This window comes from Scyliorhinus canicula, chromosome 7 (assembly GCF_902713615.1).
Source record: "Scyliorhinus canicula chromosome 7, sScyCan1.1, whole genome shotgun sequence".
Taxonomy (NCBI): domain Eukaryota; kingdom Metazoa; phylum Chordata; class Chondrichthyes; order Carcharhiniformes; family Scyliorhinidae; genus Scyliorhinus; species Scyliorhinus canicula.
This window is the reverse complement of record NC_052152.1, coordinates 210,987,801-210,999,586: the sequence shown is the minus strand read 5'-3', so window position 1 is coordinate 210,999,586 and position 11,786 is coordinate 210,987,801. Positions and strand designations below refer to the sequence as shown.

At 48.1% G+C, this 11,786-nt stretch overlaps 1 protein-coding gene across 2 annotated transcripts in view; it reads left to right on the top strand.

The window, feature by feature from the left end:
* The first annotated feature begins 10,863 nt into the window (after positions 1-10,863).
* The window catches only part of LOC119969774 (short transient receptor potential channel 4-associated protein-like), a 119,834-nt gene continuing 118,911 nt past the window's right edge, over positions 10,864-11,786 (top strand). For both annotated transcript variants that reach the window (XM_038803850.1, XM_038803848.1), the window contains exon 1: positions 10,864-11,024. In XM_038803850.1, coding sequence (XP_038659778.1) covers positions 10,899-11,024 — 126 coding nt within the window. In that variant the 5' untranslated portion in view covers positions 10,864-10,898. The remainder of the gene's footprint in view (positions 11,025-11,786) is intronic.

The window sequence follows — 11,786 nt, the reverse complement described above, 5'->3', positions numbered from 1 at the left end:
GCTTTCACCCGCCAGTGGAAACAACCTGCCCGCATCTATCCTATCTATTCCCTTCATAATTTTAAATGTTTCTATAAGATCCCCCCCTCATCCTTCTAAATTCCAACGAGTACAGTCCCAGTCTACTCAACCTCTCCGCATAATCCAACCCCTTCAGCTCTGGGATTAACCTAGTGAATCTCCTCTGCACACCCTCCAGTGCCAGTACGTCCTTTCTCAAGTAAGGAGACCAAAACTGAACACAATACTCCAGGTGTGGCCTCACTAACACCTTATACAATTGCAACATAACCTCCCTAGTCTTAAACTCCATCCCTCTAGCAATGAAGGACAAAATTCCATTTGCCTTCTTAATCACCTGTTGCACCTGTAAACCAACCTTCTGTGACTCATGCACTAGCACACCCAAGTCTCTCTGCACAGCGGCATGCTTTAATATTTTATTGTTTAAATAATAATCCCGTTTGCTGTTATTCCTACCAAAATGGATAACCTCACATTTGTCAACATTGTATTCCATCTGCCAGACCCTAGCCCATTCACTTAACCTATCCAAATCCCTCTGCAGACTTCCAGTATCCTCTGCACTTTTCGCTTTACCACTCATCTTAGTGTCATCTGCAAACTTGGACACATTGCCCTTGGTCCCCAACTCCAAATCATCTATGTAAATTGTGAACAATTGTGGGCCCAACACGGATCCCTGAGGGACACCACTAGCTACTGATTGCCAACCAGAGAAACACCCATTAATCCCCACTCTTTGCTTTCTATTAATTAACCAATCCTCTATCCATGCTACTACTTTACCCTTAATGCCATGCATCTTTATCTTATGCAGCAACCTTTTGTGTGGCACCTTGTCAAAGGCTTTCTGGAAATCCAGATATACCACATCCATCGGCTCCCCGTTATCTACTGCACTGGTAATGTCCTCAAAAAATTCCACTAAATTAGTTAGGCATGACCTGCCTTTATGAACCCATGCTGCGTCTGCCCAATGGGACAATTTCTATCCAAATGCCTCGCTATTTCTTCCTTGATGATAGATTCCAGCATCTTCCCTACTACCGAAGTTAAGCTCACTGGCCTATAATTTCCTGCTTTCTGCCTACCTCCTTTTTTAAACAGTGGTGTCACGTTTGCTAATTTCCAATCCACCGGGACCACCCCAGAGTCTAGTGAATTTCGGTAAATTATCACTAGTGCATCTGCAATTTCCCTAGCCATCTCTTTTAGCACTCTGGGATGCATTCCATCAGGGCCAGGAGACTTGTCTACCTTTAGCCCCATTAGCATGCCCATCACTCCCTCCTTAGTGATAACAATCCTCTCAAGGTCCTCACCTGTCATAGCCTCATTTCTATCAGTCGCTGGCAAGTTATTTGTGTCTTCCACTGTGAAGACCGACCCAAAGAACCTGTTCTGTTCCTCAGCCATTTCCTCATTTCCCATTATTAAAACTCCCTTCTCATCCTCTAAAGGACCAATATTTACCTTAGCCACTCTTTTTTGTTTTATATATTTGTAAAAACTTTTACTGTCTGTTTTTATATTCTGAGCAAGTTTACTCTCATACTCTATCTTACTCTTCTTTATAGCTTTTTTAGTAGCTTTCTGTTGCCCCCTAAAGATTTCCCAATTCTCTAATCTCCCAGCAATCTTTGCCACTTTATATACTTTTTCCTTCAATTTGATACTCTCCCTTATTTCCTTAGATATCCACGGTCGATTTTCCCTCTTTCTACCGTCCTTCCTTTTTGTTTGTATAAACCTTTGCTGAGCACTGTGAAAAATTGCTTGGAAGGTTCTCCACTGTTCCTCAACTGTTCCACCATAAAGTCTTTGCTCCCAGTCTACCTTAGCTAGTTCTTCTCTCATCCCCTTGTAATCTCCTTTGTTTAAACACAAAACAGTAGTATTTGATTTTACTTTCTCACCCTCCATCTGTATTTTAAATTCCACCATATTGTGATCGCTCCTTCCGAGAGGATCCCTAACTATGAGATCATGAATCAATCCTGTCTCATTACACAGGACAAGATCTAGGACCGCTTGTTCCCTCGTAGGTTCCATTACATACTGTTCTAGGAAACTATCGCGGATACATTCTATAAACTCCTCCTCAAGGTTGCCTTGACCGACCTGGTTAAACCAATCGACATGTAGATTAAAATCCCCCATGATAACTGCTGTACCATTTCTACATGCATCAGTTATTTCTTTGTTTATTGCCTGCCCCACCATAACATTACTGTTTGGTGGCCGATAGACTACTCCTATCAGTGACTTTTTCGCCTTACTATTCCTGATTTCCACCCAAATGGATTCAACCTTATCCTCCATAGCACCGATGTCATCCCTTACTATTGCCCGGATGTCATCCTTAAGTAACAGAGCAACACCACCTCCCTTACCATCCACTCTGTCCTTCTGAATAGTTTGATACCCTCGGATATTTAACTCCCAGTCGTGACCATCCTTTAACCATGTTTCAGTAATGGCCACTAAATCATAGTCATTTACGATGATTTGTGCCATCAACTCATTTACTTTATTCCGAATACTACGAGCATTCAGGTAAAGTACACTTATGTTGGTTTTTTTACCTCTGTTTTGAATATTAACATCTCCAGTTTTATTCCTTTTGTTATTACTGGGCATATTCACTGTGCTCCCCTCAGTCACTGTACCTTGTACTGTCGCCCTTTTAGATTTTTGACTATGTCTTCTCTGCCTTGCACTTTTCCCCTTCCTTTTGCTTCTGTCCCTGTTTTACTACCTTCCAACTTCCTGCATCCCCCTGCCACATTAGTTTAAACCCTCCCCAACAGCTCTAGCAAACACCCCCCCTAGGACATCGGTTCCAGTCCTGCCCAGGTGCAGACCGTCCGGTTTATACTGGTCCCACCTCCCCCAGAACCGGTCCCAATGCCCCAGGAATTTGAATCCCTCCCTCTTGCACCATCTCTCGAGCCACGCATTCATCCTATCTATCCTGACATTCCTACTCTGACTAGCTCGTGGCACTGGTAGCAATCCTGAGATTACTACCTTTGAGGTCCTACTTTTTAGTTTAACTCCTAACTCCCTGAATTCCGCTTGTAGGACCTCATCCCATTTTTTACCTATATCGTTGGTGCCTATGTGCACCACGACAGCTGGCTGTTCACCCTCCCCCCCCCCAGAATGTCCTGCAGCCGCTCCGAGACATCCTTGACCCTTGCACCAGGGAGGCAACATACCATCCTGGAGTCTCGATTGCGTCCACAGAACCGCCTGTCTATTCCCCTTACGATCGAGTCCCCTATCACTATAGCCCTGCCATTTTTCTTCCTGTCCTGCTGCGCAGCAGAGCCAGCCACGGTGCCATGAACCTTGCTGCTGCTGCCTTCCCCTGGTGAGCCATCTCCCTCAACAGTATCCAAAGCGGTATATCTGTTTTGCAGGGAGATGACCGCAGGGGACACCTGCACTGCCTTCCTACTCTTGCTCTTTCTTTTGGTCACCCATTTTCTATCTCCCTCATTAATTTTCACCTGCGGTGTGACCAACTCGCTAAACGTGCTATCCACAACCTCCTCAGTATCGCGGATGCTCCAAAGTGAGTCCATCCGCAGCTCCAGAGCCGTCAAGCGGTCTAACAAGAGCTGCAACTGAACACACTTCTTGCACGTGAAGGAGCCAGGGACAGTGGGCATGTCCCTGAGCTCCCACATCGCACACGAGGAGCATGACACGGGTCTGGGATCTCCTGCCATGTCTTAAACCTTAGGCAAATTTATACAACAACAATTTCAAAATAAAAATAAATAAATTAGACAATGAAAGAAAAACTACTTACCAGTCACTTACCAGGGTTAAAAAGCACCTCTGAAAAAGCACCTCCTCACTCACTGCACCAAATTACCAAGTTGCAATCCCACTCTAGATGAGTCTCACTCCGGATGTGTCTCCTGGAAAAGCGCTAGCGCTAAAAACAAAGGTGGTGATGAGTCCAGGGGTGGCAATTTTCAGGGTTTCGGAAGACCCGGGAGTCCAGGGGGAGAAAGAGGCCGATGTTTTGGCCTTTGCTTCTCTAATAGCCTGGCGGCGAATACTGCTGGCATGGAGGGACTCAAAACCCTCTGAAGACAGAGCTATGGCTGTCGGACATGTCAAGTTTTCTGGGTATGGAAAAAATCAAGTTCGCCTTGAGGGGATCTGTACTGGGGTTTGCCCGAAGGTGGCAACCATTCATCGACTTCTTCGCAGGGAGAGTGAACGTCAGCAGGGGGGTGGGGGGGAGATTAGAGTAGAGTAGGAGGGATAAATAGGCGGGTAGGGTCGATGGGAGAGGAGCGGGCTTGTGCAGTATGGTTTGATTGAAGTATTGATTTTACGTTGATGTTTGCACATTTCTGCCTTTTTTGTTGTTGTTATCTGTAACTGTTTACAATGCTGAAAAATACCTCAATAAAATTGTTTGATAATTTCATATGTTTCTATAAGATCCCCATGCATCCTTCTAAATTCCAACGGACTGGTTTAGCATAGGGCTAAATCGCTGGCTTTTAAAGCAGACCAAGGCAGGCCAGCAGTGTGGGTTCAATTCCTGTACCAGCCTCCCCGAACAGGCGCCGGAATGTGCCAACTAGGGGCTTTTCACAGCAACTTTATTTGAAGCCTACTTGTGACAATAAGCGATTTTCATTTCATTTCATTTATCAGTACAGTCCCAGTCTACTCAACCTCTCCTCGTAATCCAACCCCTTCAGCTCTGGGATTAACCCAGTGAATCTCCTCTTCACACCCTCCAGCGGCAGTATGTCCTTTCTCAGGTAGGAAGACCAAAACTGAACACAATACTCCAGGTATGGTCTCACTAACACATTATACAATTGCAGCATAACCTTCCTCGTCTTAAACTCCATCCCTCTAGCAATGAAGGACAAAACTCCATTTGCCTTCTTAATCACCTGTTGCACCTGTAAACCTAACTTTTTGCGACTCATGCACTAGCACACCCAGGTCTCTGCACAGCAGCATGTTTTAATATTTTATCATTTAAATAATAATCCCTTTTGTTGTTAAAGTAGATCTAAAGCGGATGTGGGGCAATCTAGAATGAAAGGTCACAGTTTTAGGATAAGGGCGTATCAGGTTAAAAACAGAGTTGAGGAGAAACTACTCCCTAAGGGTCGTGAATCTGTGGAATTCGCTACCCCAGAGTGGGGTGGGTACTGGGACAGTGAGTAAATTTAAGGACGAGATAGATTTTTAATCAGTAATGGATTTAGATTTAGATTTAGGTACAGTGAAAAGTATTGTTCTGCATACAGTCCAGGCAGATCATTCCATACGTGAAAAAAACATAGGACATATATAAATACACAATGTAAATACATAGACACAGGCATCTGGTGAAGCATACAGGAGTAGTAGTACTACTCAGTAGAGGAGATGTGTGAAGAGAACAGTTCAGTCCACAAGAGGGTCATTCAGGAATCTGGTAACAGCGGGAAGAAGCTGTTTTTGAACATGTTAGTACGGGTTCTCAGACTTTTGTATCTCCTGGGTGGGAGGCGTATTTGATTATGCTGTTTGCTTTCCCAAGGCAATGGGAGATGTCGACATGGATGGGAGGTGGGATTCAAACCCGGGTCCCCAGAGCATTACTCTAGGTTCCTAGATTACTAGTCCAGCAACAATACCTCTCCATCATTGCCTCACCTTAGGGATCGAGATCTGGATGGGGATCCACCCTGGCCATATTGTATCAAATAAACACAATCAGATCAATGACTGGGGTCCGGAATGTGCTGCCTGTAGGTGTAATGGAGGCAGGATCAATCAAGGGTATTGGATGGCCATGGATTAGGTGGCCATACACAAGGTTTCTCCTACCCGAAAACATTCTTTTAGACCTTTTCTGCCGGACTCTTGGGAACGTTTTGTCAGTACTCACTCAGGAAAAAGATAATATTGTGGAGGAGAATGCTGAGACCCAGGCTATTAGAATAGATGGCATTGAGGTGCGTAGGGAAGAAGTGTTGGCAATTCTGGACAAGGTGAAAATAGATAAGTTCCCGGGGCCTGATGGGATTTATCCTAGGATTCTCTGGGAAGCCAGGGAAGAGATTGCTGAGCCTTTGGCTTTGATTTTTAGGTCATCATTGGCTACAGGAATAGTGCCAGAGGACTGGAGGATAGCAAATGTGGTCCCTTTGTTCAAGAAGGGGAGTAGAGATAACCCCGGTAACTATAGGCCGGTGAGCCTAACGTCTGTGGTGGGTAAAGTCTTGGAGAGGATTATAAAAGATACGATTTATAATCATCTAGATAGGAATAATATGATTAGGGATAGTCAGCATGGTTTTGTGAAGGGTAGGTCATGCCTCACAAACCTTATCGAGTTCTTTGAGAAGGTGACTGAACAGGTAGAAGAGGGTAGAGCAGTTGATGTGGTGTATATGGATTTCAGTAAAGCATTTGATAAGGTTCCCCACGGTCGGCTATTGCAGAAAATACGGAGGCTGGGGATTGAGGGTGATTTAGAGATGTGGATCAGAAATTGGCTAGTTGAAAGAAGACAGAGGGTGGTGGTTGATGGCAAATGTTCAGAATGGAGTTCAGTTACGAGTGGCGTACCACAAGGATCTATTCTAGGGCCGTTGCTGTTTGTCATTTTTATAAATGACCTAGAGGAGGGCACAGAAGGTTGGGTGAGTAAATTTGCAGACGACACTAAAGTCGGTGGAGTTGTGGACAGTGCGGAAGGATGTTGCAGGTTACAGAGGGACATAGATAAGCTGCAGAGCTGGGCTGAGATGTGGCAAATGGAGTTTAATGTGGAGAAGTGTGAGGTGATTCACTTTGGAAAGAATAACAGGAATGCGGAATATTTGGCTAATGGTAAAATTCTTGGTAGTGTGGATGAGCTGAGGGATCTTGGTGTCCATGTACATAGATCCCTGAAAGTTGCCACCCAGGTTGATAGGGTTGTGAAGAAGGCCTATGGTGTGTTGGCCTTTATTGGTAGAGGGATTGAGTTCCGGAGCCATGAGGTCATGTTGCAGTTGTACAAAACTCTAGTACGGCCGCATTTGGAGTATTGCGTACAGTTCTGGTCGCCTCATTATAGGAAGGACGTGGGAGCTTTGGAACGGGTGCAGAGGAGATTTACCAGGATGTTGCCTGGTATGGAGGGAAAATCTTATGAGGAAAGGCTGATGGACTTGAGGTTGTTTTCGTTAGAGAGAAGAAGGTTAAGAGGTGACTTAATAGAGGCATACAAAATGATCAGAGGGTTAGATAGGGTGGACAGCGAGAGCCTTCTCCCGCGGATGGAGGTGGCTAGCACGAGGGGACATAGCCTTAAATTGAGGGGTAATAGATATAGGACAGAGGTCAGAGGTGGGTTTTTTATGCAAAGAGTGGTGAGGCTGTGGAATGCCCTACCTGCAACAGTAGTGAACTCGCCAACATTGAGGGCATTTAAAAGTTTATTGGATAAGCATATGGATGATAATGGCATAGTGTAGGTTAGATGGCCTTTAGTTTTTTTTTCCATGTCGGTGCAACATCGAGGGCCGAAGGGCCTGTACTGCGCTGTATTGTTCTATGTTCTATGTTACAAATAAAAAAGGGGCAGGATTACAGCAACAGTCTTTCTCGACCAGCAGAGGATGTCCAAGAATGGTAAATTGGAGTAAAGGGCACTCCTCAGAGCAAGAGAATACATGAGGTGCTGGAAAAGAGAAAATGGTGGACAGCCCTGCGACATCACCGCCTACACGGTGATCAATAGAGAATTTATCTTGGTTGAATTCAGAAAGCAGAGATTGGCAGCCTCAGAGGACCTAGCGAGAGCTGTGGAGCCGATTAAAAATGGCCTGGAGAGATTACAGCAGAGTTTGGAGTCGCAGAGGATGACAATCCAGAAGGTTGAAGAATCAGTGACCAACCGTGAGCTGGTGGAGAGGTTTTGTCAGTGTTATGGAAGCGGCGTTTTCACAACCCCAAAATGTATCATGGAGTTCAACCAACCTCTCCCTTTAATGTATTGTTGCCCTTGGAGCACACGGCTTGGTCTCCAGGTGTGGTATTACAATTATGGACACGTGGGTTTTTAAACACAAAACAATGTTTATTCCATGAATTCAACTTAACCTTATTAAATAAACATTGGATCCCTCACACCCCTTACTTCAAAGATAACCCCTAAAATAATACAACACTAAATAATCCCTCAAAATGTTCCTTCAAACCTCCAAAAGATTTAACACCTTTAAACAGAAACACATTAGGTTAAAGACATTGCTGTTATGAGTTTAAATCACCCAAATGATTCAGAGATATTCTTTCCTGGCAGAGATCACAGCAGATCCAGCTCACTGCAAACACAGACACACCCAAGCTCCTTTCTTCAAAACTGAAACCCAAACACTGCAAAATGGCTGAGCTAAAAACCCAGCTCCACCCACATTCTGACATCACTTCAGTAATATGAACTGCTCCATTTCTTAAAGGTACATTGCTTAAACAATCATTTCTTAAAGGTACTCTCACATGACATCAGCCAGAGGGGAACAGGTTCCTGTACCTACCGATCATGGATTTTCTGCAACAAGAGTTGGCCACGTTTCCGCAGTTGCCACTCCCACTCCCACTGATTTAAAAGATTGTGGCAAAGGGCAAGATTGGAGAGGGCAAGGTCTCTGACATTTATGGACAAATAATGGAAATGGAGAAGAACTCGTTGCAACAGATAATGAGGAAATGGGAGGAGGAACCAGGTGGGGTCTTTGAAGGAGGGTGAAGAATCTGATGGGCAAGGAACACTCAAAGGACGAAAAGTAGGATCCAACAAAAGGATTGATTAAGATACACTACTAAACTCCCACGCCCCGAAAGGTCACCCTCTCCGACTTGCACCCAGGCTTGGGTTTTTATATTGTGGAGCCTGCATGATAAAGGGGACGCTCCTCCACCAATTACCTCATAAATGATATGACTGAATAGGATCAGGATGGTGCATACTCCCTTAATTCCCAGGGGGTGATAACAGAGGGATTTGGAGTGAGGCCCTGAGCAAGGATAAATTTAATCCAATTTAAGGTAGTGAATAGAATACACCTGACAAAGGATGTACTGGCGCTGGAGGGTGTGCAGAGGAGATTCACTAGGTTAATCCCAGAGCTGAAGGGGTTGGATTACGAGGAGAGGTTGAGTAGACTGGGACTGTACTCGTTGGAATTTAGAAGGATGTGGGGGGATCGTATAGAAACATATAAAATTATGAAGGGAATAGATAGGATAGATGCGGGCAGATTGTTTCCACTGGTGGGTGAAGCAGAACTAGGGGGCATAGCCTCAAAATAAGGGGAAGTAGATTTAGGACTGAGTTTAGGAGGAACTTCTTCACCCAAAGGGTTGTGAATCTATGGAATTCCTTGCCCAGTGAAGCAGTTGAGGCTCCTTCATTACATGTTTTTAAGGTAGAGATAGATAGGGTTTTGAAGAATAAAGGGATTAAGGGTTATGGTGTTCGGGCCGGAAAATGGAGCTGAGTCCACAAAAGATCAGCCATGATCTCATTGAATGGCGGAGCAGGCTCGAGGGGCCAGATGGCCTACTCCTGCTCCTAGTTCTTATAGTCTTAGGAGTTGTTTTTTTCCGGAGATGGAGATGTGGGCGATGCTCTGAAGGGTCGGCAGACCACACCCACATATTTTGGTCTTGCCCGGACCTGGTGGAGTTTTGGGAATCCTTTACGAGGAACATGTCAGAGATTTCGGGCTGAAAGTGGCACGTCTGTGGGTGGCAATATTCGGGATTTCTGAGGATGTGAGTGTGCAGCCGGGGAGAGAGGCCGACATGTTAGCCTTCGCGTCGTGGAGTCCTGGAGCCAGCGGGCGGCTTGGCTGAATTCCTCCATTCGCCGAAGGGGGGTCGGCGGGCGGTGGGACGGGGTTTGTTCGGTGTTGATTATGTTTTGTATTTTTTATATAACCTGAAATTCCCTTCAATAAAATATTTTTCACAAGGTTCAGGGCTTTGGGTGATTTGACATGTTCTGGGGAATGGCGGGAAAACAGAGGGCTAGTACATAGAACAGTACAGCACAGAACAGGCCCTTCGGCCCTCAATGTTGTGCCGAGCAATGATCACCCTACTCAAACCCACGTATCCACCCTATACCCGTAACCCAACAACCCCCCTTAACCTTACTCTTTAGGACACTATGGGAAATTTATCATGGCCAATCCACCTAACCCGCACATCTTTGGATTGTGGGAGGAAACCGGAGCACCCGGAGGAAACCCACGCACACACGGGGAGGACGTGCAGACTCCACACAGACAGTGACCCAGCCGGGAATCGAACCTGGGACCCTGGAGCTGTGAAGCATTTATGCTAACCACAATGCTACGGTGCTGCCCCTAATGTTGCTAGTGTTGACAGGATGGGCAGAATGGCCACCTGCTATCTAATAACAGCGGCGGATGGATCGGGGTGGGTTTGGATTAGGCCAATAGCAGCGGCGGATGGGGCTGGGTGGGTTTGGATTGGGCCAATAGCAGCGGTGGATGGGGCGGGGTAGGTTTGGATTGGGCCAATAGGAGCGGTGGATAGGGCGGGGTGGGTTTGGATTGGGCCAATAACAGCGGCGGATGGGGCGAAGTGGGTTTGGATTGGGCCAATAGGAGCGGTGTATGGGGCGGGTTGGGTTTGGATTAGGCCAATAGGAGCGGCGGATGGGGCGGGGTAGTTTGGATTGGGCCAATAGCAGCGGCGGATGGGGCGGGGTGGGTTTGGATTGGGCCAATAGCAGCGGCGGATGGGGCGGGGTGGGTTTGGATTGGGCCAATAGCAGCGGCGGATGGGGCGGGGTGGCTGCTGTCCGTTGTGAGGCAATGGCGGCTGCTGCCGGGTGTCCGGAGATTGTCGGCGTCGCTTCCCGCACCGGCCGAGCGCAGAACATCGTCCCCCGGCTGCAGTACGGCCGCTACACGGGGTGCGGGCCCACCAGGGTCTCACAGGTAGGCCCGGGGCGGCGGGACCTGATTCACCGGGACCCAATCTGAGCGTCTCTCCGGCCGCAGCCCCGCTCCCCGTCTCAGCGCCGACAGCCTCTCTCCATTCTCACAGCTTCAATCCGGCTGCAGCCAGCAGGCCGCTCCGCCCCTCAGCCCGATTCCCCCCTCAGCCCGATCCACCCCCACCCCCAACTCACCCCCCCCACCCCCAACTCACCCCCCCCCCCCAACTCACCCCCCCCCCCCCAACTCACCCCCCCCACCCCACCCCCCCACCTCACCCCCCCCAACTCGCCCCCCCCAACTCACCCCCCCCCACCCCACCCCCCCACACCCCACCCCCCCACCTCACCCCCCCTCAACTCGCCCCCCCCCAACTCGCCCCCCCCAACTCACTCGCCCCCCCCCAACTCACCCCCCCCAACTCACTCGCCCCCCCCAACTCACTCGCCCCCCCCAACTCACTCGCCCCCCCCAACTCACTCGCCCCCCCCCCAACTCACTCGCCCCCCCAACTCACTCGCCCCCCCCCAACTCACTCGCCCCCCCCAACTCACTCGCCCCCCCCCAACTCACTCGCCCCCCCCAACTCACTCGCCCCCCCCAACTCACTCGCCCCCCCCAACTCACTCGCCCCCCCCAACTCACTCGCCCCCCCCAACTCACTCGCCCCCCCCAACTCACTCGCCCCCCCCAACTCACTCGCCCCCCCCAACTCACTCGCCCCCCCCAACTCACTCGCCCCCCCCAACTCACTCGCCCCCC